Source organism: Bos javanicus, chromosome 3 (genome assembly GCF_032452875.1).
Source record: "Bos javanicus breed banteng chromosome 3, ARS-OSU_banteng_1.0, whole genome shotgun sequence".
NCBI lineage: Eukaryota > Metazoa > Chordata > Mammalia > Artiodactyla > Bovidae > Bos > Bos javanicus.
Window position 1 is genome coordinate 109,732,225 of NC_083870.1, and position 27,392 is coordinate 109,759,616.

General features: G+C 53.0%; 2 protein-coding genes and 1 long non-coding RNA gene across 6 annotated transcripts in view; 2 read left to right on the plus strand and 1 right to left on the minus strand.

The window, feature by feature from the left end:
* The first annotated feature begins 702 nt into the window (after positions 1–702).
* On the plus strand, positions 703–3,551 carry LSM10 (LSM10, U7 small nuclear RNA associated). The gene is made up of 2 exons (XM_061412507.1): positions 703–1,375; positions 2,821–3,551. The coding sequence occupies exon 2, from the start codon at positions 2,836–2,838 to the stop codon at positions 3,202–3,204; it is 369 nt and encodes a 122-aa protein (XP_061268491.1). The 5' UTR covers positions 703–1,375; positions 2,821–2,835; the 3' UTR covers positions 3,205–3,551.
* A 1,797-nt stretch (positions 3,552–5,348) lies between these two features.
* On the minus strand, positions 5,349–9,432 carry LOC133244845 (uncharacterized). The gene is made up of 2 exons (XR_009735533.1): positions 8,828–9,432; positions 5,349–6,876 (listed from the first exon to the last, which is right to left on the minus strand). It is a non-coding gene; the product is annotated as an uncharacterized LOC133244845 (long non-coding RNA).
* A 124-nt stretch (positions 9,433–9,556) lies between these two features.
* Positions 9,557–27,392, plus strand: part of STK40 (serine/threonine kinase 40) — a 37,855-nt gene continuing 20,019 nt past the window's right edge. The window contains exons 1-2 of one of the 4 annotated variants that reach the window (XM_061412499.1): positions 9,572–9,641; positions 24,303–24,470. The gene's annotated coding sequence lies outside the window, so the exon portion shown is untranslated. Of the gene's footprint in view, positions 9,642–9,935; positions 10,053–24,302; positions 24,471–27,392 lie in introns of those variants that run through there. The other 3 variants (XM_061412497.1, XM_061412500.1, XM_061412498.1) reach the window with 3 other exon arrangements.

Sequence of the window (27,392 nt, forward strand, 5' to 3'; positions counted from 1 at the left end):
AAAGTGAAAGTGAAGTCGCTCAGTCGCTTCCGACTCCTAGCGACCCCATGGACTGTAGCCTACCAGGCTCCTCCGTCCGTGGGATTTTCCAGGCAAGAGCACTGGAGTGGGTGCCATTGCCTTTTATATTTTTAAATCTGGTGAGAAGAGTGACACTGCCTTATATTTTTGCAAATCTGTTTAATGTCTGTCCTACTAGAAGACAGGTTCTCATATCTGCTTCTGCGTTCAGCCCATTGTGCTGTGTTGTTTTGACTGAAGTACAAGGAGAAATGGAAAAGGCAGTGGCACTGCCCTGCAATATTCTTGCCTGAGAAGTAGCGCGGACAGTGCAGCCCGGCGGGCTACAGCCTACGGGGTTGCAAGAGTCCGAAACGACTCAGCAACTAAACCACCACCACCACCACCAGAAGAAAATCCAGTCTCACGTAGAAATGGGGTTGCAAAAAAACTCCCAACTGGAGAATCACTGATACAGAGGCCTCTCCTGAGAAGTTCAACTGTGGAAGGTAGGAAAACAGAGTAGCTGCCAGGGAGGAGAAAGACATTGTCTATTTTTAGGATAAGAAGAGACCAGCTGTGATGAAGGAGGAAAAAGGGATGGTTTCTGAGAGAGGTTGAGACCAGTAAATGAGAGGGTAAAGCAATGACCTAAGCCTAACTCATGGGACTTCTCCAGTGTGCCAGGTGCTGTCACACATTAATGAAGGTCACTCAAACCTTGAAGGGGCGTGGCTCAGATGGTAAAGAGGTGAAAGTCAAAGTCGCTCAGTCGTGTCCGACTCTTTGATACCCCACGGGCTGTAGCCGGCCACTCTCCTCTGTCCGTGGGATTCTCCAGGCAGGAATACTGGAGTGAGTTGCCAGAAGGGGATCTTCCCAACCCAGGGTTCGAACCCGGATCTCCTCCATTGCAGGATGGACTCTTTACCGACTGAGCCGCCAGGGAAGTTATTATTTCATTTGCTGGATGAAAGAATGACTCCAAAGGAGAAGATAATCCGTGACGTCTGTCGGGCCGCAGGAGGGCGAGTCTAGAGTCCGCGAGGCATTCTGGGGATTGTAGTTCCGGGCTCGCCGCGGGGGATGCCGGCTCTGCGCTCGGCCGCGCTCTCGTGCTCCGGAAGGACCGAGCGGCCCCGCGGTTGCTATAGCGTCGTAATCCCGCAGCGAGAGGGAGGCAGCCCTGCTAGGCGCCGGCTAGTTTCGGCGGCGACGTGCAGCGGCACAGCGGAAGGAACCCGCGCGGCGGGCCTGGGGAGCCAGGGGCGGAGCGCGAGCGAGCCTGGAACCACGGAGGCGGCGGGAGCGGGGCCAGCGTCTTCCTCCCGGTTGCTGAGCTTAGCTGCTCTTCCCAAGCCCACTCCCACGCTCTGTGAGTAAAGGGTCGTCACCATCCCCACTCTAGGGACTAACAGGCTTGAAGAAGCCAAGTGGCTTTCTCGAGGTCGACCCTCCTAGGAAGTGCCCGAGCCCCGTCCTCGGGCCCAGACCTGCCTCTTTGCAGTCACTGTGCTCCCCGAAACCCTCGTTTGAGCGGATACGCCTGGTGAAACCTGGGTGGGGTCGTTAAGAGTCTTCCGGCCCAACTCCTAGCACCTTGTCAGGAGTGGGTAGCTAGCTTGCCACACTTCATGCCACCCTGCACAGCCCTGTCGGGATCCTGAGTGAAGTCTTAAGGAAAGAAATTCAAACACCTGGCACTCAAGGTCTGAAAATGGGGGATGGATAAGACAGTTACATTAATACAGCATCCGAGCGTGTCGAAAGCAAAGTAAGATACACTCAGTGTGTTGAGAACCTGTTAACCTCACCTGTCGGTTTAATAGACGGGGAAACAGGTTCAGAGACATTAAGTAAGTGGCCAGAGTGTGGGTGGAGTGGGGATTCCAACCTCCACGTTTCTCTACCTTCAATACCTATGTGCCATATACGCTACCGTTTGCTTTTTTTTTTTAACAGTTGTCTAAATTCCTGGTTACATGGCAGCAGCATCGTGTGGACCAGTCATTCTCAGTGGGCCCTAAACCAGCAATATCAGCATCAGCTGAGAATATGTTAGAAATGCACATTCTTGGGCTCAACCTCAAACGGACTGAGTTAGAAAGGCGGGGGGGGAATCCTTTAGCCCCTCCTGCAGGTGATTCTGAGGCACACTAATGTCTGCGAACTGGTGAAGCGATTCATCTAGGGGTCATGTTAAAATGCAGCTTCTTTCAGTAGATCTGGGGAAAGCCTGGAGATTGTGCATTCTGAAACAATACCTGGGTGATGCTGAAACTGCTGGTCCACAGACCGTACTTTGAGCAGCAAGGGTGTAAACTACACTTTAGAGGAGTGGTTCTCAGGCTCCTTGTCTCTGCGTTTAGATGCACATTAGAATTACCTGGGGAGCTTTTACAAAATAGGGTACCTGGGCCCCGCCCCTGACCAAATGAATCAGAACCTCTGGGGTGTGGTGACCAGAAACTCACTGGGTGATTCTCATAATGAGGGTTCAGAACCCTGGGTGTGGGAATTGGAGCTGGGCAGCCATGGATTTGAATCCCAGCACCTTGGGCCAGTTACTTAACATCTCCTGGCCCAATTTTCCTTGTTTATAAAGTGAGTGTAAGTGATCCTTGGTTTGCAAGGTGTTGTGAGGATTCTATAAGGTGTGTCCATGAAAGCACCTAAGGGCGCTCCGTAGGCATAAAAATTGAGGAGGTGGGCATACTTGGGGAAGTCTGGGCTGGGGATTTTGTGCTAAAAGCTGACATTGGTGAGTTAGCACCCATACTCCCTAGCCTGCTTCAGCTCCCCTTTGTGTGCCCCTCCCAGAGCAAGCGTGGAAGAATGGAGGTGAGCCACTCGGTGAAGGAGCGGACCATCTCCGAGAACAGCCTGATCATCCTGCTGCAGGGCCTCCAAGGCCAAGTCACCACTGTGGACCTGCGGGATGAGAGCGTGGCCCACGGACGCATAGACAACGTTGATGCTTTCATGAACATCCGCCTGGCCCAGGTCACCTACACAGACCGTTGGGGGCATCAGGTGGAGCTGGACGACCTCTTTGTGACAGGCCGGAACGTCCGTTACGTCCACATCCCCGACAACGTGAACATCACCGCGACCATTGAGCAGCAGCTGCAGGTCATCCATCGGGTGCGTTACTTTGGCAGCAAGGGGCAAGGCCGGCAGGAATTTCCCTCCAAAAACTCTTAAGTAAGCCTGTCCCGGTCCCCACTCAGGTTCCTGCAGACTTCTTCTGAGCCAAAGCCTGCTCTCCCTGCCCACCCAGAACCTGGGAGGGGAGCAGGACCAACCCAGAAGCTGGTGTCTGACAGACGTCACCTGTCACAGCTGCCTTTCTCAGGGTCTCACCTCTCAGACTCACCCTGGGACCCGGAATTTTAGTTATCTGACTGTGGCCTTGGGGTAGATGACAACCCTCCCTTTGGATCATTATTTATCTGAATCTCTACTGATTTAGGGATTGTGTCAGTTTTCAGCCCTCTTGCATTGAGGATTATTAAATACTCTGGGCCTGAGGGGCCCCATTTCTCTTGTAATTATGTTTGTTTTCTCATGAAACAAAAGGAGGATGCAGAGAAGTCTGTGCCTCGTGCTTTCTGCTGTGTGCCGGGCTCCCTGTTGGTCTTGGTGTCATAGGGTGCTGGGTTGCCAGCGTGGCTGCACATTGGAGTCACCTGGCCCACCCTCACCTATTTGGCTTTAATTGGTATGAGTTGTGGCCTAAGCAGTGGGATTTTTTTTTTTTTTAAGTTTCCCAGTGATACTAAATATGCAGCAAAGTTTGAGGATGTAGGAAAGGCCTTCAGTCTGGTCGGGGAAAGCGACTCTTCTGTTGAGATTTCCCGGTGGAGAGCTTGTTCATCTCTTTCCTGGGGGAGAGCCTGGAGTAATCCCGGACCCTCCCCTCAAGTGTAGGAGCTTATCCAGCAGCAGGAAATCAGGCTCTGATTCTGATATTAGACCCTCAGGGAAGAAGGGGGTCTCGGGATGAGAACCCCAGCCTTTGTTGTAACTGCATCCCCCAGCCTTGGCAGCCCTGCCACAGGCCAACTACCATCTCGTGAAAACGACTCTGTCCCTTGGAATCAGAGAGTTTGTCTTCATCAAACAAACATCCACAGAGCAGCTGCCGTGTGTCAGGCCTCCTGCTGAGCACACATTGTCCAATAAGCTTTGGTCCCTTCTGGAGAGGGACTTAGAATCTCGGGCCGGAGGTAGACGTTTCCCGAGGGAGACGCAGAGCGGTGTTGGTTGGGTGCAGGCAGCCCACAGTCACCGCATGCACATTCTAATCCAGTCTGTTCAAGTGTTGTCCCTGGACCATCTCAGCAGAACCAGCTGGAATGTCTAGAAGAACCACCTTCCTGGATCCCCGGATTGAAAACAGAATCTGGAGCCTGAGAATTTGCTTTATTAACACCCACCCACCCACCCACCCACCAGGAGTCCTTTGCCTGTTGTATTTCTTCTATTGCCAGAGGCCTCAGAGGCCACGGGGAAGAACAGTGGATCTGAGCAGGGAGAACACCACTGCTCTGAGTTGCCAGGCCTCTGCTAGCTAGAGTTAAGGAGAGCAACACGAGAAGACTGCGGGTAAGAGAAGCCAGAGGGCAGGTGCAGAAGGGAGTCATCACTGTGGAAATGTCTGTGTTCTCACAGCCGCGGGGAGACCGCCTCCTCTGGTGTGATGAGCTGGTGGGGAGTCTCCCCACACTGCCGCCGTCACAGACATTCCCCACGTGTCTGCAGATGCTGCCACACTGGAAGAGGGCCCGGGCTGGGAGTTCAGCCTAAAGGTGGAGGAGAGGTAGGCTTCAAATGGTGTGCGGGGTGGGGTGGGGGCGTCTGAAGGGAGGAGGGGCGACTTCCACATCCTCCAAAGAGCAAGGGAAAGCCTGGCATGGATAGCTGAGAAGGGCGGCTCTGGACCCATTCTATAAGTTCGGTAAGCGTTCTGCACAGATCCCAATGGGCCTCTGTGCTTCCAAAGACAGGTGGGAGGCAGGATACCAAGACCTTCTGAGATACACTAATGCCAAGTCCCTGGGGTAGAGCACAGCTCTACCAAGGTTATGGGTCTTGGCATCTGGTCCTGGACTGCTGGGAAATTGACCAGGGCCCAGGTAGGGATTGGGGGGAGCTCAGTGCCACCAAGCTATGGCAAGCCATGGGTCATTCATTCCACAAGTAATATGAGCCACAGTGCCAGCTACTGAGGGAACAACAAGAGAGACAGGGGTCCTGCTCTCATGGAGCTGATGTTCTGGAGGGGGAGATGAACAGAGAAAAATATACAGGAAGGAAGTAAACAGGAAGGAAATAAACAGGGCACATGGAGAGAAAATAGGTTTTATTTCCAAAAGTGTAGTCTGAAGAAGTTAAATTTAAACTGAGAAGGCACCTACCATTTAAAGAGCCAAGGGAAGACAGAGGAAATCGCCAGTGCAAAGGTCCTGAGGTGGAAAGCTTGAGGGTTGGGGGCAATAACCAAATACCACTATGACTGTTGGTGGAGGAGAAGTAGACAGGTGAGACAGGAGAAATGGGAAAGAGGTGAGGCAAATGATACAGGGCCTTGTGGGTCAGGAGTATAGCTCGTTCCAATCTCAAGTGTGTAAGAAACATAACTTGAATTTTCTCTAACTCAACTGAATTCATATTTTGCTTTACTCAGCCAGAGTGGCAGAAACTTAATTGCAGTCAATTCAGGGTTCCCCATCACTTTCTTTGGAATCAGTTGAATTCCAGGGCATTTCCTTTCAAGATGCCAAAGCACGGGAAGGGCAGTCCCACTGGCGTTCCCCGAGATGTCCTGGTTTTGTCCTGGTCTTCTGTCTTCAGCCCACTCAGGATGCTGCCAAGGTGCTCCTTCCTCACCTCCCGTCCGATCGTAACCCGTCCCCCTCTTGGTGTTCAGACTCTCACTCTTACTTTCTAAGGCCAGTCAGGCCCAGCAAGTTCCTAGGGTCTTGGGTGAGTTGGGTCCCATTTGCCGCGTGCAGCGCAGAGGGTTCTGTTACTTCTTGGCGCTCCACCAGGAAAAGGAGCACACGTCTTCCTGCTTCCCGGGCCCTGAGACCCAGCGGATGCCCTCTGGCTCAGAGGCTGAGCTGCTCTATTCTCAGGGACCACCCCCTCAAGCCTCAGTCTCCCAGACCCCCCTCCTTACAGTTTTCTAAATTTAGATCTGCACAGATATTCTTTCCATCCCTCCCTGAAGGCGAGCAAGGCTCTTAGAATTCGGAAGCTAAAAATGAACTCTGCATTCTGACTTGTCATTTGTTTCCTGGCGTAATGAATGCATAGTAACCTAACTGTATAAGGGAAGAGCCAAGGGACACCAAGGAAGAGAGGAAAAATGTATTTCAAAATGTCATTGTCCCATTGAGGTTTGGGTTTTGTGGTCATCACTGCGGCCTTTGTTCAAGCCGGCACATGACTGAGCACTCAGGAATTCTGAGTGAGAGGGCATATCCAGGCCATAGAGAGAAGAGGACAGGAGGCTCACTCACCTGGGGAAGGGGACTACCAGGGATCTGAGGAGAACTGGGTGGGCTGTGGCTTGACATTCAGTTCCCTAGGGTGGTGCGGCCTCTCCAGCTCTCAGCTGGATGGGACCCACAGAAGAACATCCAGTTCAGTGAGTTCCAGTCTGGAATGCCTAGCTGAAGGGTCCCTGAGGGCAGCAGGAGTCCCTTGAGCTCTTATCAGTGTTCTAGAAGGACCAGAGGAACAGCACATAGTCTATGAACGTTAACCAAGCTGACTTGATCTCTGCTTCAGGCTGGAATTCTACCAACAGCGTGATGGGCCACTGGCTTCCTCTTCCTGATCACAAGCTCTCATAGCTGTAATATGAAGCTGTAATGAATAAAAAGGAAGAAATGACTTGATGGCAGGTTGTACAAAATCTTACCAGATACGAGGCTCATGTGGATGGAAAATACTAAAAGAGGCTTTCAAGGTGACACTGTTGGGAAGCCCTGATCCAGTCCAATTCTGTCATTTTTCAGTCGAGGAAGCTGAGATCCTCTTTCTTTAGGGAGAAGGTGGAGGGGTCTCCCTGTGCCCCATAATTAAGATAATGGCAGAATGCCAAGATGGTCACCACAAATAGCTACTGCTTATTGAATCTCACTGTGCACCAGGCCCTGTGCCAGGGGCTCCACGTGCTCCAGGAGGCAGAGCTGTGGTCCTTTTGGTCCCACTGGATCTCCAGCATCCAACTCAGTGCTCTGCACACAGCTGGCACTCCATAAATCTTTGTGAAATGAAAGAATCATCTCATTTCATCATTACAACAGCCCTAGAGGTATGTATTAGTAGCCCCATTTTAGAGATAAGCAAACAAACCCAGAGAGGTTACCTGACTTGCTCAAGGTCACAGAGCCAGTGAATAACAGGGTGGGGATTTGAACTCAGGTCTGTTCTGCCTGAAACTCCATGATCTTTACTACTACACTGCACTGTTCTGCCTTCCAGCATTCCTGATACTGGTAACCAGGAAAGATAAGCAATGCCTTGATGATTCAGTGGGTAAAAGAATCGGCCTGCAATGCAGGATACACAGGAGGTTCAGGTTTGATCCCTGGGTCAGGAAGATCCCTTGTGCCTGGAAAAGTCCATGGATGGAGGAACCTGACAGGGTACAGTTCAAACAGTCGCAAAGTCGGACACAATGGAGTAACCAAGCACGCTGCTAACAGTGATGGTACCCAGCCACCAGGTATGGGCCAGCACTCAAACTTGCACACCTTTGTTCTAGGGGCTTGGCCACAGAGAACCCAGAAGTCAGCCAGTAGGAAAGGTTTGCTGGGTTTCAGAAGCCTGAGGAAGCTCCCTAGGGTTGAAGGTCTCCTCCTCTCCCTCTGTAATAGGCAGATCTGCCTGTACATCGTCAAGCAACCATCTCATGCTGTTGTGACAGGTGTCACTTTGTTATGGCAGCGTCGTCTGCCAAGATGCCCAGAGTTGGAGAGCCAGCAGGAGCGTGTGTCACAGTATGTGTGTGTCTGATGCAGTGGTCTCCTCGTGTTGGTGTCCTGATGACAGTTTTTCATTTCCTCTGGCTGGCACCTTTCCTTTCTATTCATTACCTCTCTTGCTCCCCTCTTTCTCTTCCTCCTCCTCCTCCTCCTCTGCGTTAAAATCCTATATTTTGAATCAGCTGAGAGCCTCCTGAGGCTGGGGATGGTGGTGTCAGCTCTAAGTGATTCATCTAGCTGATAATTAGAGCTCTGGAAAACCCAACACTCATTCCTGTCAGAGCTTCCGGAATCTCTAGGCTTTTCCCTTTGTCAGAGAGAGGAGCTTGGGGGGGGGGGGGGGCGGGCCCAGCGTTTTTGTGCCTGCTTTCAGTCCTCCACTGTACTGAGAGGAGTATGGGCGCTCTTAGTTCACCAGGTCCCATGAGAAGCTGTTTCCACACTCACTGGATCCTCACAGTGAGCCCACAAAGTATTATTCCTATGTTGACAGATGGGAATGATTAGGGAACTTGCACAGTCACTGAACTTGTAAGAGACACAGCAAGGACTCAAATCCAACCTTTTTGGAACCTGCCAGACTTGGTTCAAATCACAGCTCTGCCATTATTAGCTATGTGTCTTTGGTTACTTTCCCTCTCAGAGTTCTAGCTGCTTCATCTGCAAACAGACTCCTTAACGCTGATGTCTCTAAAGCGCTTAACACAGTGTCTGACATACTACTGCTGTTTCGATTACTACTGTTACTCAGCCCTTTCAGCTCAGTGTGCACTAGGCATTTAGAGACAAAGACGAGGACACAGGAGGAGGCAGCCAGACTCACTCACATCAACTCTCATGTCCTGGCAGTCACTGCCTGTGTGGGGATGACAAATGCGTGCATACACGTAAGTGCTTGGCCACACACCCTAGGAAAATCCAGAGCTGTGCACACAGGCTTGGACACGTGTGCCCACATGGATACAGAATAACACAGCTGGAAAGAGACTCAGGAGTTAAGACAGTCATATGCAGCTGGCATACTGGCTCACACCTCGGAGACAAAGGAGTGGGTCCATGATCGCGGGTACTGCCACCACGGCGCCCTTCTAGCTGCTTCTGCATGCCAGCGGAGGGAAGCCAGGCTCTCAGAGGGCCCCAGTGAGTCATCAGCCTGATGCAATCCCTTTAAAGGGCTCATCTGCTGGTGCAAGAAGCTGATTCATGGAGGGCGTGGTTGCTGGAGAAGGAGGAGAAAGGGACCGAAACTGCAGCAGGAGGGGCTGAGGTTAGGTGGCTGGAATAGCTAACAGGAACTCTTCACTGTTAACCTGACTGGTCGAGACTCTAAGGATCTTCAGATTGAAGCGGGATTTCTACAAAAGCGAGGGGCCCAGAGGGAAATGAATTGTAAGGGCTACGGCAGGAATTCCTGTCATTGATGAGCCCCACGCCAGCGCTCGCCGCACAAAGCTCCAGGAAGCGAGAAATGGGGGTCAAGAAAGAGCCAGTTCTCTGACAAAGATACTACAACCGGCCGATCGTTCAGCTGCTGGAGAAGTCTCCAGATCCGGGAGGGCGAGTGTAGGGCACGCGAGGCTCAGTGGAGTAGCGGCGGGGGCGGTGCCTCCGGCCCAACCTCACCGCAGATTCAGATAAGCGGTAAGTACCGCCCCTTAGAGTCTTTGTCTCCAATCGTTTCCCAGATTTCAGCCCGAGCCCCACCCTAAACCAATCCTCAATCAGATTCTGGTCTGTTACCTGAAGGCTTCCGCCCTTCGTCAAGATGGCGTCCAATCCCGGAGCCGTGGGCTGTAGATACGGGCAAGGGGCGGGGCTGCGGCCTATCCGGGAGGAGGGGGCGGTGCGTCACTTCCGTTGTCAGGTGGCGGCGCTGCAGCCATGGAGGGAGGCGGCGGCAGCGGCGGCGGCGGCTCGGGAGGCTGCGCCGGGAGACGGCGGTGAGCGGCTCCCACGCCCCTTGCCCGGCCCCGGTCCCCCGGGACGGAGCGCCGAGTAGCCCCGGCTCCGGGCTACGGACTATGGGCGAGCAGCGCTGAGCACCGGGGGAAGGTGAGGGCAGGGGTCCGGGAGAGGGGAGCCGGGAGCCCGGCCGGGGATGCGGGTTGGCGGGGGCGGGCCTCAGCGGCCGTGGCAAGGGGATCAGGGTGACAGCCTGAGGCCGTCCGGCTTGACCGAAATGACAACAGCGGATCCGCCGTCCCCGGCTGGGGTCTGCTCTTCCCAGGGGGCGGGGGAGGGGGCGGGAGCTCCTGCGCGCCGGGGACCGGGTGGCCACGGGGGTGTCTCGGTCCCAGCCCTGGGAGACGGCACAGCTCAGCCTTGCCTGGAGTCACTTGGTCAGTCAGTGACCAAGTGAAGGCGCAGGTTTTTCCCAAGAGGTACCCTCTCCTCTCCGTACTGCCCTCCTGATCCCGAGAGTGACTTGAGATTTGGAACGAGTCCCCGGAGAGCTTCTTCTCCAGCCTGGGCTTCCTCCACGAGCCCTCACCCATTGGCACGGGCACCATCGCTGCTGGAGAATTTCGAGTCCCGGGCGGCGATCAGGTGCGGGTCCGAGCTACCTGCTTGTCGGTGCTGTGTTTGACCGGCCTTTTCCGAGGAGAGAGCCTGCTGCTGTGGTCACTGTTTCACCTGCCATGCCCCATCAGGCCCGCCCATTCCCACGGCGCTTGGCCCACCTTCCAGTCAGTAGGTAGGGGCATCGGGATTCCCTCCAGACGTCGAGTACTCTGCCTGCCACCCCCACTCTCTAGGTTTGATGCCCGTTTGTTGGCGGAAGGAAGAGATGACAGCCGCCTTCGTTGGCAAGATAGACTTTGCTCTGTATTAAGTCACAGGAGGAAACCGGTTGGCTTTGCTTAGTTTTGAGAGCAATGAAGAAGAGGGTAGTCACTCTGGGCTGGGCACTTTCTCTCTTTGCTCAGCTTTGCATGAAATAAGGAAGAGCAGGATATGCACTTGTAAGGCCAAAAGAACCCTTGTTTGTAAACAGCGCTTGTGAGCTGGGCCAGTGCTCCTTGATGGTTCTGCTGTGTCAGCTCTTTGTCCCTTAAATCTAAGACATTATGGAGATGGCCCTTGTTCGTTCATTCATTCATCCATTCATTCCCCACATAATAGCATGACAGCAGCAGTGTCCTTGCCTGGAGAGGCAAGTACCCTATATTATAGAGGTTAAGAGTAGCTTTGGAGCCAGAACTCCTGAGTTCACATTCTAGCTCTGCAGCTTTGTAGCTGTGTGGCCTTGGGCAGATTGTTTAACCTCTCTGTGCCTCAGTGTTCTCAGCTATAGAACAGGACTGATAACAGAGTTACTGTGAAGATTTTAAAAGTTAACACATGCAAAACACATAGAACCATGTCTGCCACATAATGAATTCAGTAAATGTTAGCTAATCTTACTTCAAGAAGCTCATGGTCTGGTTAAGGGAGAAAGTGAACAGTGTTAGTCGCTCAGTTGCATCCAACTCTTTGTGACCCCATGGACTTACCAGGCTCCTCTGTCCATGGAATTCTCCAGGCAAGAATACTGGAATGGGTTGCCATGCCCCCCTCCAGGGGATCTTCCTGACCCAGGGACCAAACCCGGGTCTCCTACATTGCAGGATTCTTGACTAACTGAGCCACCAGGGAGACTGACCTGTAAACAAATCGTTGAAACATTGTCTAAAAAAAACTAGTATCAGCAAGAACAGAGGGCTGTGGGAGTCCAGCAAAGGAAGCTTCTAGCTCAACCTGAGTTGGGGTGGTAGGAGAGGTTTTGGGAAAGCTTGGAAGAAGTGATGATGCTGGAACTGTATCTGGAAGGATGAGAAGGCTCAGCCAGGTACGAACAAAGGGGCAAGGTACTTCACTTCGACATCTAAACTCAAAATTTATCCCAGAAACCTCAGATTGTTCAGTATGGAGTATGAAAGTCAACCTGGAGCCAGGTGAAACAGTACAGGTTCACAGGGGAATGCCACATTAACAATTTGGAAGTTTGTACCAAGGGCAGTAGGGAGCGAGGGAAACGGATTGAAGCAGAGCAGTGTCGTGGTTGGACTTGTGTTTTAGAATGCTCTCTCTAGAGCCTCAGCAGGAGAGAAGGGAGAGGAGAGGAGAAGCTGAAACACTGGAGACCTCTTCAGAGGTTACCGCAGGGCAGGCCTCCGAGAGAGGCGAGGTGGCGCAGGGTGGGGGATCTTTGGTAAGATGGCACTGCCTGCAACCAGTGGCAGGTGACAAGCTCGCTGTGTTGTCCTGGGCTGCTCTGCTGGGCCCAGAAGTGCCTGACACATCTGCCTCTCTCTTCCTGAGACTGCAGGTCTTTCAGGCAGCCCGGCTGGTGAGACTGTCCTCCAGAAGGTCATTTGTAAGGTCGGTTGCTCCCTTTTGCCTTTAATTTGACCTTTGGGGAAGGCAGCAGACTGGAGTGGTAAAGAGCCTATTTGGCTCCACTCTCAGACAGAATCTCAGTTCCAATCCCAGCCCCTGCCGGTCAGTAGAGGTTACTTATTCTCTGCGTGCCCAGCTTTTTCATCTGTAAAGTGGGGGCAGTAAGAGCCCTCCCTAGGAGGGCAGTCATGAAGATCTGTAAGGCGTGACAAGCTGGACATGGAATGCACGTTGAGTGAGAGATGCTTGGTAAACGCTACAGGCTGCAGGAAAGAACTCCTCAGAATTAGTCAAACCAGTTAGTGGCGACTAAACTGTGTCCCAGGGAGCTGTCAGAAGTGTCCCGAGGGATCACAAGATCACAGAATTTTATTGTATTCTCTCCAAAAACGAAATCTGTATGGAGTTTACCAAGCCAATATGGGAGCCATGCAGATGATTCAGCTCAGCTCTTTAAAAGAACCATTTAAAAAAAATGGAAGTAGGACTGCTGAGAAAAAAAAAATCATATTTTAAAGGATACTAGGAGAACCTCCCTGGTGGTCCAGTGGCTTAGACTAAACGCTTCCAATGCAGGGGGCCCGGGTTCAATCCCAGGTTAGAGAACCAGATCTCACATGGCACAACTAAAGACCTGGTGCAGCCTAACAACTAAATAAATACATATTTTAAAAAAATAAAGTAGCCTGGGAGAAAACACGTTTAGAGTTTCTTCCATATGTGTCCCTACTAGTGGCCCTGGTTTGGTATAGAATTAGCACCATCAGGAAGCACACGTGCGTTGGCCCCAAATCCAGAACCCCAGTTCCACACACATAAGCTCCCACGTGCAGCTGGGGAGTTGTTGGGTACCAGGTACAGAAGGAGATTGGAGAGGCAGGCCCTGTCCTAGAGGAGCTGGCGGTCTAACAGGGGCCTGGCAGGCTCCTAACCAATCAGCACCTGCAGATAGTTGGGGGCGTGTCTCATAGGAGTCTGTGCGGCAGGTAGAGGGAATGAGGGGAAGGGGTATTTCTCCCCGAGGGATGGGGAGGTGACTGGGGAGAATTTTGGAGAGGCCTTAGAACTTGAACTGGATCTTGATGAAAACTATATATTGACAGGGAATAGAGTGTTCATGAAGCACTCCAGACGGGAGCATCAAGGCACAGGCGTGGGTGCAGGCTGGTGTGTGTGTGTGCTATAGGAACCACAAGAGGTTCTGGCACAGGGTGTGAAGGGACCTGGCTTTAGGATACTCTGGAGAGGCGAGCACCAGGGCTAAGATGCTTGAACTTCTGTAGGTGAGGGGCTGTTTTGGTTTAAGTGGAGGAAACACCATTAAACGTGCATCTTCCCAAGAGCCCTCTGGCTGCTGGGAGAGGACGGACTGGAGCAAGAACACGCACTGAGTCTCTGTAAGTGGTTTTTGCTGTAATCAGAGTAAGGATCAGTGGGGCCTGGATCAAGGCAGAGGCAGATGGGAAATGGAGGAAGGGCGCAGATCAGAGCTGTTTGGGGGGAAAGTCAGCTGGACTCTGAGAGTGTCTGGAAGTGAGGACTGAAGGGAAGAGCAATGATGGCAGGTGCCCCCGAGCTTCCTGATCTGGTTGACGGTGACTGATAGAGCCGGCAGGAGAGAATGGCCAGGGAGATCCTCCAGAGCCACTCGGTAAGCCGTCTCATGGGAGAGGATCAGTTGCAGAGTCTGTGGCTTTCGGTCCAGCTTTGGGCCAGGCTTCTCTCTGGTTTTGCCTGAGTCAGCGCCTGGGAAAAGGGCAGCTTCCCTTCCTCATCTTCCCTCTTCTCAGATTTGCCCAGGAGGTGAACTTCTTCAGTGTTTCAGACACTCAAGGGGCTGAGTCTGCAAGACTCCTGTGACTTGTTCAGCCTTCAGATGGCCCTCCAGAGCAGCCCTTCCGTCTGGTGCTGTCCACACTGACTCAGCAAGTGATGGGTCCCAAAGAGCAGTGTGCCCTCAGGGCAAAGATGGTGTTCCCGGGGCCCGGGAGGTCTCATCTAGAAAGAGACCTTGAGGTGGGATTTACTCTGGAGGCTGGGTTGGCCGACCCAGTCCTTCTTCTCAGGAAGGAGAGATGTCTGCCACAGGCCACCTGGGACCTACTCAGCCATCAGGGAAGTGAGAGGGAGCTGCCTTCATGTCCTTGTCCCCCTGAGCTCTGCAGAGAGGGATGTGCTGGTAGATGGGACTTCACACAGGCCCTTTGAACTGGGGAGATTTTCACAGGATTTGACCTTGCACTTGCGGTGTACAGAAAGTCAAAGGGAAAGTGGCCTAAGACAAGGGCATTTCTTCCTCCTGCACCTGCTCAGGTGAGACTGTGGCCTTGAAGGTGGCCCGGGGCCCACAGCAGCCCTGCATCTCCTCTCGGGATCTGTCACCAAGATCCAAGAAGGGAAAGCGTGGTGTCGCTTGCACTGATTTCCTTACTATCTTAGAGATGGTTCCACTTTGTCTCATGCACGTCTGGGTTATTTTGGGCGATACTGTGTCATCATGGTTTGTGTAATTTATTCAGCAAACTCTCTGCTGATGAACTTAGGTTTTTCTCGGCCTTTTGCTCTTCAAACAAAGCTGAAGTGACTGTATCTGCATGTGTGTGGTTCTGCCCACCTTAGGCATCCACAGGATAAATTCCAAAAGGAGTTGCTGCCTCAAAGAGTACCTTTTATAATTATTATTATTATTATTTTAAAGTAGTTTCTCAGCCTCCTTCTAGTGAACTGGAGCAGCCTGGTTTTCCCCCAGCCAGCAAAGATGCTCCTTCCTGAAGGGAACTGAGAACCCCAGTGGTGATAACCCTCTTCTGGCTCTTCGCGGTCAGAGTTGGGGTTCCCTAGAGCTTACACAGTCCAGCAGTCTACAGGTCTGCTGGTTTTGGAGAAACTCTAGTTGTGGGAAAGCACCAGAGAAAACTGAGAAGGGCTCTTATCATTTAGGATGAAGCTGTCCCCTCTGTTTACAGATCATCACCTACTTGGCAAAAGAGATAGGCAGGGGATCTTAAGGCTTTAGGGAGTCTGTGACCCAAGGATCCGAAAGGAAGAAGTGGCCTGGACATGGTAGTGGGAACTGGCAAGAGCAGGCTGGTGTGCCTGTCCCGTCTTTGGGTTTAGGGCAGAGCTGGCTAGAGGTGTGGAGAGGTGCCTAAAAGCAGGTACCTTTAGGGAGAAACTCAGGTCAGCCCCTCAGGAGGCCCCAGGACTGCCAGAGCCCAGAATTCTCTGGGCTTTTGGAGCCCCACTACTGGCTCACCACCTCGGGAGAGCGAGCATCCTGCCCCTTTTTGTAGTTGATGTGCAGCCCCTCGGAGAAGGCAATGGCACCCCACTCCAGTACTCTTGCCTGGAAAATCCCATGGATGGAGGAGCCTGGTGGGCTGCAGTCCATCGCTAAGAGTCCGATACGACTGAGCGACTTCACTTTCACTTTTCCCTTTCATGCATTGGAGAAGGAAATGGCAACCCATTCCAGTGTTCTTGCCTGGAGAATCCCAGGGACAGCGGAGCCTGGTGGGCTGCCGTCTATGGGGTCGCACAGAGTTGGACACGACTGAAGCGACTTCAGCAGCAGCAGCAGCAGCAGTGCAGCCCCTGGCGTCACCAGGCGTGTGTGACCTCCGTGTCTGAGTTCTCTTCTCACTCCACTCCCAAAGTGCTTCCTCCTGAAGATACAGAAAGGAAACCAGCGAGAAAAGAAGGATCCCCACCAGCTTCCAGGTCCTTTTCTAAGTACTCTGCAATATGTATTGAGTCCTTCTGCCAGCCTAAGGAAAGAGGAATTGTCTCTGTTCTACGGAGAACCCCCAGGCCAGAAGGGCTAAGGAACCTGTCCACTGTTACTCAGCCAGCACGGGCAGAGCTGGTTTTCCAGCCCACAACTTTGTGACCGTAGATCCCATGCCATCCCATTCCCTGATCCTGGCCAGGCTCTGGCCCCAGGGAGCCCAGCCCACGTGGAATCTTGGGCCCATAAAGCCGTAGAGCTGGAAATGACCTTGACAAAGCTGCAGCAGTCCCTTCTTTTTTCCTGGAAAAATGGAAACTGCCACTGCCTGGAGATACATCCCTCCCCTCCTACCCTGTGAGTAGCGGGTAAGGAGACCTTCGATGCGGTCTTCCAGCACTTAAGGCTCAGATCAGACCTGGCTTCAGAACCCAGTTCTGACCCTTGCTAACTGAGTGACTTTGAGCAAGTCACTCCCTGTCTCCAGCCTCTGCCATAAAATGAACTTACTACCCCTTGCTCCAAAGCAGTGATGAGAATTAGACACAGGTGTTATTGGCCTCTGGTGAGGCCCCAGAGAGCTCTTTGGTGGTGAGTCTGAGTCTCCTGAAAGAGGCATCATGAACCAGCTTCCAGGTCTCCAGTTTGAACCGTTTGGTGGTCTTCCCAGCTCTTACAGAAGTCAGGTGGCAAGCAGGAAGTTCCTTGTAAGCCAGTTTGCAAGTTGCCTGGGAGAGCTTGAGCGTGGCGGTTTGTCTCTTCTGTGCCCTCTCTCTGACGCAGTCTTGCATCAGCATGCAGGCCCACACGTACAGGGCATTCTCAACGCCGTGCCACTTCCAGTGCGCCTTCTCTAAGACCCAGCCTTCCAGGTTCCAGTGCCACTCTTAATCATTCTGATGGGTTCAGAAATTTTGTTAAGTTATTATAGTAATCTGCAGTGAAATAGTTAAGCAGAATGCGTGCGTGCATGTGCACAGGTGTGCTCAGTCATGTCTGACTCCTTTCGACCCTATGGTCTGTAGCCTGCCAGGTAAGCCGGTTAAGCACTGTAGAAGAATATGAAATAAAACTACCCATCTCCTGTTTGTGTTCTGTTACCTGGATGTATCCACTGTTGAGTTTCTTCTAGAAATTTCTTACGCATATTCATTTTTTTACACCCAAATGGGATCATTTTATGCAAATAGAACTGCAGTTTGCTTTTTTTTTTTAAGTAACGTATCCTAGACATCTTCGTCTATCAGCAGACATGGGCCTGGTCTTAAAGGCTGCATAGTATTCCCCTGTCTGGACATACCGTGATGGAGTGAACCAGTGTCTCTTGGTAAACATGTAAATTGTTTCCTGTCTGGAGGGGATGTGTGTGTGTTTTGATTTTTGTGGTTTTATCTTTGTGCGTTTTTGCTGCTACCCAGGGCTCTTGAGGGACCCTCATTAAGTACATTTATCTTGGTGAACTTGGGTGAGTGGACCTAGAGAATAAATTCCTAGAACTGGGTGTGCTGGACCCAGGACGAGTACATTTCCTCCTGCTTTGTTGACTGTGATGTCACTGTCTTCTGCCTGTTGGGTCTGTGCAGGGGGTTCTGCGGTGGTCAAGGGCCCAGGCCCTGCCCCCAGGAGCTCACCCACTGGAGAGACACAGGCAAGCAGGCTCTTGCCCACACGTGGACAGAGTGTGTTGGGGATGGCTCGTGGCTGGCCTTAGCGACTCGGAGCAGGTGAAGCCCTTGTGTGGGTCCACTTGTCTGAACAGCCTGCTGAGGGCAACTCTGATGGCAGAGCCCGCTGTCTGCCTCTGTAATCTTGCCCCCCAGCAGCCACAGCCAGTGGCATCCAGCAGACTGCAGAAAGCGAACTGCATTGTTCATTCTCACGGTTGTGAAATTTAATTGAATTTCATTGTTGATAGAGGCAGTTAAAGAAAGGCAGTTGGCTGGCCCCAATCCAAATTACCTTTCTCACAGGATGATTGCAGTGACTTTTGCTGTTGTAAACCACACGGAGAGAGAGAACTGCATCACCCGGGGCTGGCCTGGGCATTTCCGTCTGTCCATCTGTTGCTCTGGAAATCTGGGATGGAAGAAGGGAGACGTAACATTTGCCGGTGCCTCCCACAGGCTGGCTCCCCGCAGTCCTCAGGGCTCCCCGGGCAGGAGCTGCCCGGTCCCTCTCCTCTGGGTGGAGACTGCAGAGCAGGGAGACACATGCTCAGGACACAGAGGTGCTGCCAGCCTCGGCCAGCCCTGCTTTAGTTGTTTGCTGCTTTCTCTTGGCCTGACTGGAGCCGTCGTGGGTGTCAGGAACCTGAATTCCAGGAGAAGCCTGGTGGGAGGCTTTGTTCCCACCAAACAAAGCAACGCTTGATGGTTTGAGCTGAGGAGGGGTCCCCCTAGTTGCCGGGCAGGCTGGCGTGACAGGAGGGCTTCCGTGACTCAGTCTCCCGTCCCTGCACATGGCAGAAGCCCCGCCCCCCCCCCCCCCCCCCACCGGCAAGGGGCCACCAGGAAGGTCTCCCAGTCAGTGTACTTGGCGGCGTCTCCTGGCTGCTTCTCTTGGTAGGAGATGCCCAGTTAGCACAGCCTGAGAAAGAGCTATTAAGTCTGTCCCTTCCTCTTCCAACACCCACACACAGTGACGGATTATTTGTTGTCACATCAGCTGCTTCCGGAGGCCCTGGGAGGGTGAAGCCAGTGCAGGGCTGGCGATGCTGCCCCGGATTCCGCTCTGGTGACTCTCAGAAAGGCTGCTGCCGAAGCCCTTCTCCCCAGCCCAGGGACTGCTTCCTCTTGCTTCTCTCTTCTCCACAGAAGCCTCCAGGCCCGCCTCTGTGTACATGGGCCTGGAGCCTCTTCTCCCAGATTCCCTCTGGGACACATCCTCCCAGCCTGGAGCCTTCTGCCCCCTTGAAGGTCTCTCCCCTCAGCCTTCGTGGAGGCCACTGAGGAGCCCAGTGGGGCTTGCCCCGGGCAGGGAGGTGAGGAGGGACATTCCTGATTATGTAATCTCCTTGAGCTCCTGGAGGAAACTGGAGCTGGATCTCCAAGCTGCAGACACGGGGCCCCCTGTGAGCAGCGGGGGCCTTCAGTCCCCTGCTGGTGCCCAGAACTGCACTCAGCCTGCTCTAATCCTGCGGAGGAAAGGCGGTGACAGGGGATGGGTCTGTGCGGATGTGCTGGGGTTGGGGGAAGCGGGCTGGGCACGGGGCCCGGGTTCTGGCCGCCCCTCCCACTTCCCACTGGGCTGAGTCACTTCCTCTCTGGCGCTGCAGGTAGTCTCCCACACGCCCAGCGGCCTTTGGGGGTGGGGTGCACCCCCTGCAAGAGAGGAGCTCCGGTTAGTAGCAGCCAGTTCGCCCGTTACCCCCGAGGCAGGCGTTTAGAGAAGGATGTGATGTTATGAATTCCTGACAGACTGAAGCTATACATATCCTGCATTTTAGAAATGAACAAAATCGTCACTCTGTTTTGGAACGGTGGAGATGACAGCACACGCATGAATCTTTGTCATCAGGGAGTCCTGGCTAAGGCTGAGGGATTACTAATCCGCCTCCCCATCCCCCAGCATCCATCCTGGGCACAGAAGCCAGTGACTTCCAGTGAGTTCCTGGGGAGATTGCTGTGGCCCTCTGGTTCCCAGGGAGAGGGTCCATGCCTGCTCAGGGATGGCTGTCATTCACACTCAAAGAAAAGCCCTCAAACAGAGCTCCCTTCCAGCCAGCCAGGAAGGGTAGAGGAGAACAGGCCACAGGCAGTCTCCTGTGGTCCGATGAGCTGGGTAGGGTCTCGAGGCTTTGGTTTGTTAGCAGACCAAAAAAGAGGGGAAATCTTTACTTCATGAAGTTGTGAGAATGAAAGAAAATCTAGGAACCACTAAGAACAAACGATTCCTGGCAAGCAGTCAGTGCCCGCCAGGTGGTAGTTTACAAGGTATGCGCCTGGAGAGCCTTGTCACCAGGGAGCCACCTCAGTATGGAGCAGGGGCCCTCGCCTTTCATCCGCCAGAGACCTCGAGACACCCCTCTTTTACAAATGATGAAACTGAGGCCCACGGAGAGTGAATGACTCTCACAGAGGGTAGGTGACTAGCTCAGGGTCATCAGCTAGTGAGTGATGGAAGCTGAAGTTTAAACCCAGGCCTTGACCCCAAAATCCATCTTGTGCTCCCACCTAGCATTTGGGTAACTGTTCCCTGGTTTGAAACACTTGGTTCCGTGGGCTGCAAGTTTCTCTTGGTTCCCGGGGTTGATTTTGTGGATGGAGAGCCAGTCTGTAGGGAAGCTGGGCCACTGGTTACCGCACGTGCCTGTGAGTGTAGAGGTGCAATGAGGGTAGCTCTCCGAGTGCTTGGGTCAGGAGAGGGTGGGGGTGCCGCCTTGTGGGCTGGTGGGAGGGCTTCTCAGTAACCCAGCCTCTGCAGCCCCACAGAGCACCTTCTCTGGGTCACCTGCTGAGGTTTCACACTGCTCACCTCAAGTCCGGTGGTTTGTTTCCAGGTATAGTCCGCTAAGAGCGTAGCTGAGCCAGAAAATCTCTTTTCTGGGCGAAAACAAGTGGTAGGAATTTTTCTGAGCAGCAGAAGGACCTTCACACTCCAAACCTAGAGTGTCCCACAGGGTCTATCCCCCGAGTGAGGAGCAGGCCAGGCCGTCACTCACACGTTCCCACACTTTACTGCAGGAAAGCAGATTTTTTTGCTGGACTCAGCAAAAAGGGGGCTGGTCTGTCCCTTCGCCAGTGAGGGGTTGGTCCCAGTCTGCAGGCATGCGGTGAATGGGTTTCATTCCTCAGAGGGGGTTGCCCTCCAGCAGCCAACACTGTGTAAGCACAACCCCTGGTGATCAGCCCAGAACCGCCCTGCCCCGGGCATCCAGGCGTTTCTGACATGGGACTTTTCCTGGACAGACTGTTCCCAGCACCACTGCAGCCCAGTTACCCACAGCTGTGACCCCTTCTCTCTCTGCTCCTGGATTCTGGCTCCTGCCACGAGCTGGTGGACCATCCGTACTCTCTTCTGGGTCTCTCTGCCTCCAGCCCCTGGTCTCTCATTGGGTCTTCTCTGTCCCCTGCCCCAGTGTGGGTTTTGGTGCCTTCTGGGTGCATAACAGACACTTCTGCACTCTGCATGTTCTCATTCAGCAGTGGGTGGATGCAGGGGCGTGGAGATGAACTGGGGTTGCTCAGCCTGGAGAGTGATGGAGTCAGGGGAGTCAGACATTAGTTACAGCACATAGGAGCAGACAGAGGGTGCTCTGGCAGCCAGAAGAGGAAGGGACTTGCTGCAGGAGGGGACACCCGTGAGGACCCAGGGAGAACAGGGCAGGGGTGTTCACGGCATACTGGGAATTGTGAGTCATTTGGTGTGGCTGCCCTTATGGGGCATAGAAAGGCAGGGAGGCTGGAGAGGTAGCCTGGGTCTGGCCAGGATTACTGAGGAGTTTGGATTTCTTCCTAAAGACCCCAGGAAGCATTGGAGGACCCCCACAGCAGAGACAGATGGAGCTGGTGCAGGCCCAGGTCCCCGAGCAGAGGAGGAAGAGCAGCCTGCTGGAATCTGTTTGTCCAGCCTCAGTTACACAGGGCTTCCCTGGTGGCTCAGATGGTAAAGAGCCTGCCTGCAGTGCAGGAGACCCAGGTTCGGTCCTTGGGTTGGGAAGATCCCCTGGAGAAGGGAATAGCAACCCACTCCAGTCTTCTTGCCTAGAGAATTCCATGGACAGAGGAGCCTGGGGAGCTATATATATAGTCCATGGGATCGCCAAAGGTCGTGCATGACTGAGTGACTAACACTTTCACTTTTCAGTTACACAAAGTAGCTGAGGTGGGGGTCTTCTGATGGAGTTCCTGTATCCTTCCTGACTAGAACAGTGCCCCACCATCTTGCAGTGGGTGCAGAGACCCCCTTTGAAGAAGATGCACTATAGAAAGCCGCCACCAGGTGGCAGACCTTGAGATTGCTCAGAGACCTCATTTCCACCCTGCCCCCGCCCCCGTTCCTTAGGAAGAGTTTACGGAACTCCTGTTCACACCAGGCTGGCTCCGCCCCACAAGTATGAGATTCCAAATTCTTCTTCTGTGAGCTTTGTACCCACAAGAAATCCTTCTGAACCTGTGAATCTGGACAACAGATTCCTCCAGGGTCTTGGGAGCTGTTCCAGCAGGGTGTAATTTCTCTGTCTCCAGAGAGTAAATTCCAAACATGGTGACCCTTCACCTCTAAGCACTTCAGCATCTGTAAGCTAAGAACAGGGGCATTCTCCTATGTAACCACAGGGCAGTTTTCAAATTCAAGAAATTTAACATTGTATCATCTGATATACAGTCTATATTCAGATTCTGCTAATTGTTCAAAATATAACTTCTTCCCCTCAGGATCACCTGTCTCATTTATTTGTCCTGTCTTTAATATCCTTCAAGTGAGACCAGTTCTTCAGCCTTTGTTAACTACCTGACATTGATGTTTTTGATGCATATAGGCCTGTTGTTGAATGTTCCCTCAGTTTTAGTTTGACTCCTGATCAGCTTCAGGTTATGCATTTTTGGAAAAAAAAAAAATTAACATCAGTAAGATTGCTTCATATCAGGAGTAACATGATGTCAGATTGTTCTGTTATTAGTGATATAACTTTGATCATGTGGTTAAGGTTGCAGTTTGCTTTTTTTTAAATTGTATATTTACACATAGTGAGTTTCACGGGTCTTCTAACAATTCCGTCGTTTTGACAAACGCACACACCTAGCCTTACGTCCTTTGGTAGCAGTTTTACAGCCCAGGATGTGTGCTCTGTCCCCTCCCACAGTCCTCTGCGAGAGAGCTTGGACCAGAGGCACCAGGTCTCAGTTCCAGACTCCTTACTGCCCCCCAGCTGGATTATGATGAAGGACCTCATCATCCTGGGAAGGAAATGGCAACCCCCTCCAGTCTTCTTGCCTGGGAAATCCCCTGGACAGAGGAGCCTGGTGGGCTACAGTCCACAGGGTCACCAAAGAGTCAGACATGACTTAGCGACTAAACAGCAGCAGCATCATTCTGGACAGTCCCTTACTGGGCACTGAATTGATAATTGCCAGCTAGTGCTCCGGCCTCTGCTCCACCATGAACCAGTGAACAGAACAAGAGGATGAGATGCTGTGTGCCTCTGCCTAAAAGAACCGGCCCTCCCCTTGACCCACAAAACAACTGTACCCTGCCCTCCACTGCAGGCTCGTACCTGGTACTGCCCAGCACCCCTCTGCCTCCTCAGGAGCTCAGCCAGCCCCCAGGCTTCCTCTCCTCCCTACATTCAGTTGAACTTGTCACTCAGGCTGCCCATCAGACCACCCACACCCACACCTACCCCCACCCAGCCTGGAGTATCAGACCAGCAGACAGATAGCAAGTTCAAGGTCTCTTAAGCCTTCAGTCTGGTGATCTTCCTTCTTCTGCTCCCCACCCCCGCTCCAAGTCAGTGCCTGACTATTCCTTTCTCCTTGGGCAGCAAGAGAAATTCAAAGCTGCTGTGTTTAAGCTAAGAAAAGCACAATTTATCATATGTTTGTAATATGCCAGTAAGTACTCTTGCTAACCCTTTTACGTGGGTCATCTCACTGAATCCTTAGACCAGCCTTGTAAGGTGGATCCTGTACTCTGGGTTTTGCATATACAGAATAAGTATCTCATCCAAGATCTCATCATTAAGTAATGGTGCTGGGCTTGCTCTGACTCCAAGCATCCCAGCTAGCATGGGTTATATAGGTCAAGGTGGTGATCCCTTTAGCTGGAGAGTGACTGGACCAAGCGGACGTCAGCTGAGGCTTGCTGCAGAAAGCACCCTAAGCTTTCCACCACCACCCCCAACCCCCACCCGCAAGCGCTGTAGTACAGATGTTTCTGTCTGTGCTGTGGCACGGAAACGACTGAGACGCATTGCTTTGACCACATTGTTCTGCCACCTGAGCGTCCTGTGGACAGAGACCCTTTTCTTCCTCCCTCCTGGGGTCTGGTGTGGGTGTGGCCACACAGACCCTTGACACATGTGTGGCAAATAGGGCTGAGGCCAGAGATGGGTGGGAGCACTTATGCTCACTTCCAGGTGCCAGGTGGGCTGGACAGAGGGGCAGGGTCCCTGCCTTCAGTAGACACTGCCAGAGATAAAGCCCAGAAGACAGAGGCCTGTACAGCTCAGGATCTTTTTATTTGTTTTGTTTTGACAGAGCCAGGAAACATGGCGGTGGGGATAGGGACAGCTTGAATCCTGACACTTACTGGCTCAACGTGACCCTGCAGTGTAGACAAGTCCTTCGGCTCCTAGCAGGCATTAGAAGCTGCTGACAGATCGTGGCCACCAGCTGTGGTGTCATCACACACATGCACACACACAGGTAGCTTACTGGGCTGGGGTCTGCTGTTTGCTCCTTGCAGGGACCACCTGTGCATTCCACCTGCACTGGTTTGGTCTTCAGGGTCACCCACCTCTCCAGGAGCCCCCAGGGTGGCAGCAGGAAGCCTACTAGGAGGCTGAGTGCAGAACTGCACATGTGGGCAAGCCCTGTGCTGCCCCTCATGTTTGTGGCTCTGTGCATGTGTGAGTGGCCATCGCCGGGGACTGCATCTGCGCACCTGCATGGAGACCAGTGGGGGTGCTTCTGGGCCTCTCCTTGCCTCGGCCAGGCTTCAGTTGCTTTGTAGTTGGGTAGAGCTGAAGAAAGACTGAGCTGGGAAGGTCTCAGTACCCTCTCTCTTTGCAGCCCACTTCCTTGGGGGATTGGTGGTATGCCCACCGTGTTGAACCACGGTCTGCCATAGGGTGCCCTGCCTGGCACTGCCCTGCCCAGCTGTCTTGTACGGTGGCACACTGCAGCCTTGGACTGGGCATCATGGGCCTTAGAACCTCGGGTGGTGCTGATGGCCCAGCCTTCCTTGCCTTCTGGGAGAGCTGAGCTCACATCTCCCAGCAGCTTTGGGACAGGATGACCTTCATGGCAAACGAGCAGGGTGAGGTGGGCATCGCCTCCTCTGGGTATGCTGTGATGCGAGCACAGAGCTGATGCCCACAGCTTGCTCCCCAGGTCAGGCAAAGGGAACCCCCCACTTGAGGGTCGAGCAGCACAGCCTGCAGGCGGCGGGCACGCCTGCCTCTCACCCTCTTTTTTGCCTCACAGAGCTGTCTGCTGAATCCGGGTTCTGGGGGAACTGGTGCTGGCCTGGGAGGATAGCCCTGGAAGAGTGGACAGACTTAAAGCTCCAGAGACTTCCAAATCAGGCCTGCTGGGTTCTGGCAAGCTGAGCCATGGGCCCAGGAGACACCAGGCAGACAGCTCCTTCTTAGCCAGGCAGGGCCAGGGCCCGTCACTGCAGCCTGAGGACCAGTGTCTCTGGAGAGGCCTGGGCCCAGGTCCTTCTGAAACCAGGGTGCCCGGAGCTTCCACATCACACTCTCACTGTGAGGCCAGGATCCCTCGAAGCAGGCTCCCCGTGGGCGCATCGGTGGGCTATGTGCAGGTGTGTCTGTGGAGGGGACACAGCAGGATGATTTGGGGCAGGAGACAGGAGGGTCTGTCCCCAGGGGGGGTTGTCTTTGCTCATCCCACCGGCGGGCCCACCACAGCTTCCGATTGCCTAGACCTGCCCCCTCACGCTGCATCCATTGCCTCCGTGGCTCATGTGGTGTGAAGGAACGTTCAGGAAGCGAAGCAGCCTTGCTGCCACTTCCCCTGCCAGCATCTTTTCCCTCTCCCTGCCCGTCTGCTCTCATCCTTCTGTCTGCCTACATCTTGGAGCAGTTCCCATGCCATTTGCTTGAGTTGAATCCCTAGTGGGGTGGGTGGGGTCAGGCGGAGCCCACTCACTGTCTGTGCTGCAGCTGCTCCTGGCAAACTGTTGTCTAGACCATGCCTGTGCGTGGGCGCCTAGGCAGCATCTACACGTACGATGACGCCATAGTGGTGCTCTCCAAGGATCCAGGAAGAGGGAGGGTGCTTAGTGCTCCGGGGAAGCCAGAGAACAGGGCCGGAATGTACTGAAATCAACTCATCTACCAGGACAGGGCAGCTGACCCCATAGGAGCCATCAGCTACTGCAGGGAAGGTGCCCAGCCGCCCATAGAGCATCTCCTGGGCCCGGCAGTGGGGGTAATGGTTTTATGTACTTTTTTTCCTAGTTCTGAGGGAGTTTTAGTCTAATGGTAGGGGAAAGACATTAAGTATATGAGCACACAGATAAATACATAATCACAAAATATGGAAAGTGCTTTGTGTGAAGACTACAGGATACCAAGTGAGTGTGTGACCCGTTGGTGTTGCACATGTCAAGGCGGCTTCTCTGAGGAAGTGATACTCAAATTGAGAAAGACGCACAGAAATTATCCAGGCAAAGGGTAGGAGCGGTGTTCTAGACACATTACTGCCGAGCTTTTTAGGATTTTTCTAGAAGCAGTTGTGCTCTCCCCCTGCTCTTGTGTGAGTGACTGAGTCCACTACCAGCATGACCCTTGTTGGCAGGAGTCGTAGCTGAGCCTGACCATGGCTTCTGCTCTGTTTGGGGCTATTAGAGCCTACCGAGCTACCTGATCCTCATCACTCTCAGTGAAATCATGCGTCTGCTCCTCAGTGGCACAGCTTTGGAAATGAATTAGGGGCTGGATGGGAGGCAAATCTGGCAGATTGGACTAGAAGAGCATTGGGCCGTCTCTCCTTCCCAGTTCACTGCATGGAGTCAGTCTCCTGGGGTTTAGAATAAGGGCCAGGACGGCAGCATGTGAAGAGATGTAAGCTAACTAGTGAAGACACACCTGTTCTCAGAGGACGGGCTGCTGCTGCTCCTGCTAAGTTGCTTCATTCGTGTCTGACTCTGTGCAACCCCAGAGACGGCAGCCCACCAGGCTCCCCCGTCCCTAGGATTCTCCAGGCAAGAACACTGGAGTGGGTTGCCATTTCCTTCTGCAGTGCATGAAAGTGAAAAGTGAAAGTGAAGTCGCTCAGTCGTGTCCAACTCTTAGCGACCCCATGGACTGCAGCCTACCAGGCTTCTCCGTCCATGGGATTTTCCAGGCAAGAGTACTGGAGTGGGGTGCCATTGCCTTCCCCGCAGAGTAGGGGCACCTTTTACGAATAACAGCAAAAACAAACTTAAGGAAAAGAAAGATTGATTGTATAGACATTTAATCTTTTTTAATTACAAAAAGTTAAAAGATTAAGGAAAAACTACATCCTATGGCAGTTATAGCCTTAATATATAGAGTTCCTAAAAAATCACCAAGGCTAATATACACAAAGCAGTAAAAAAAAAAAAAATAGGAAAAGAAT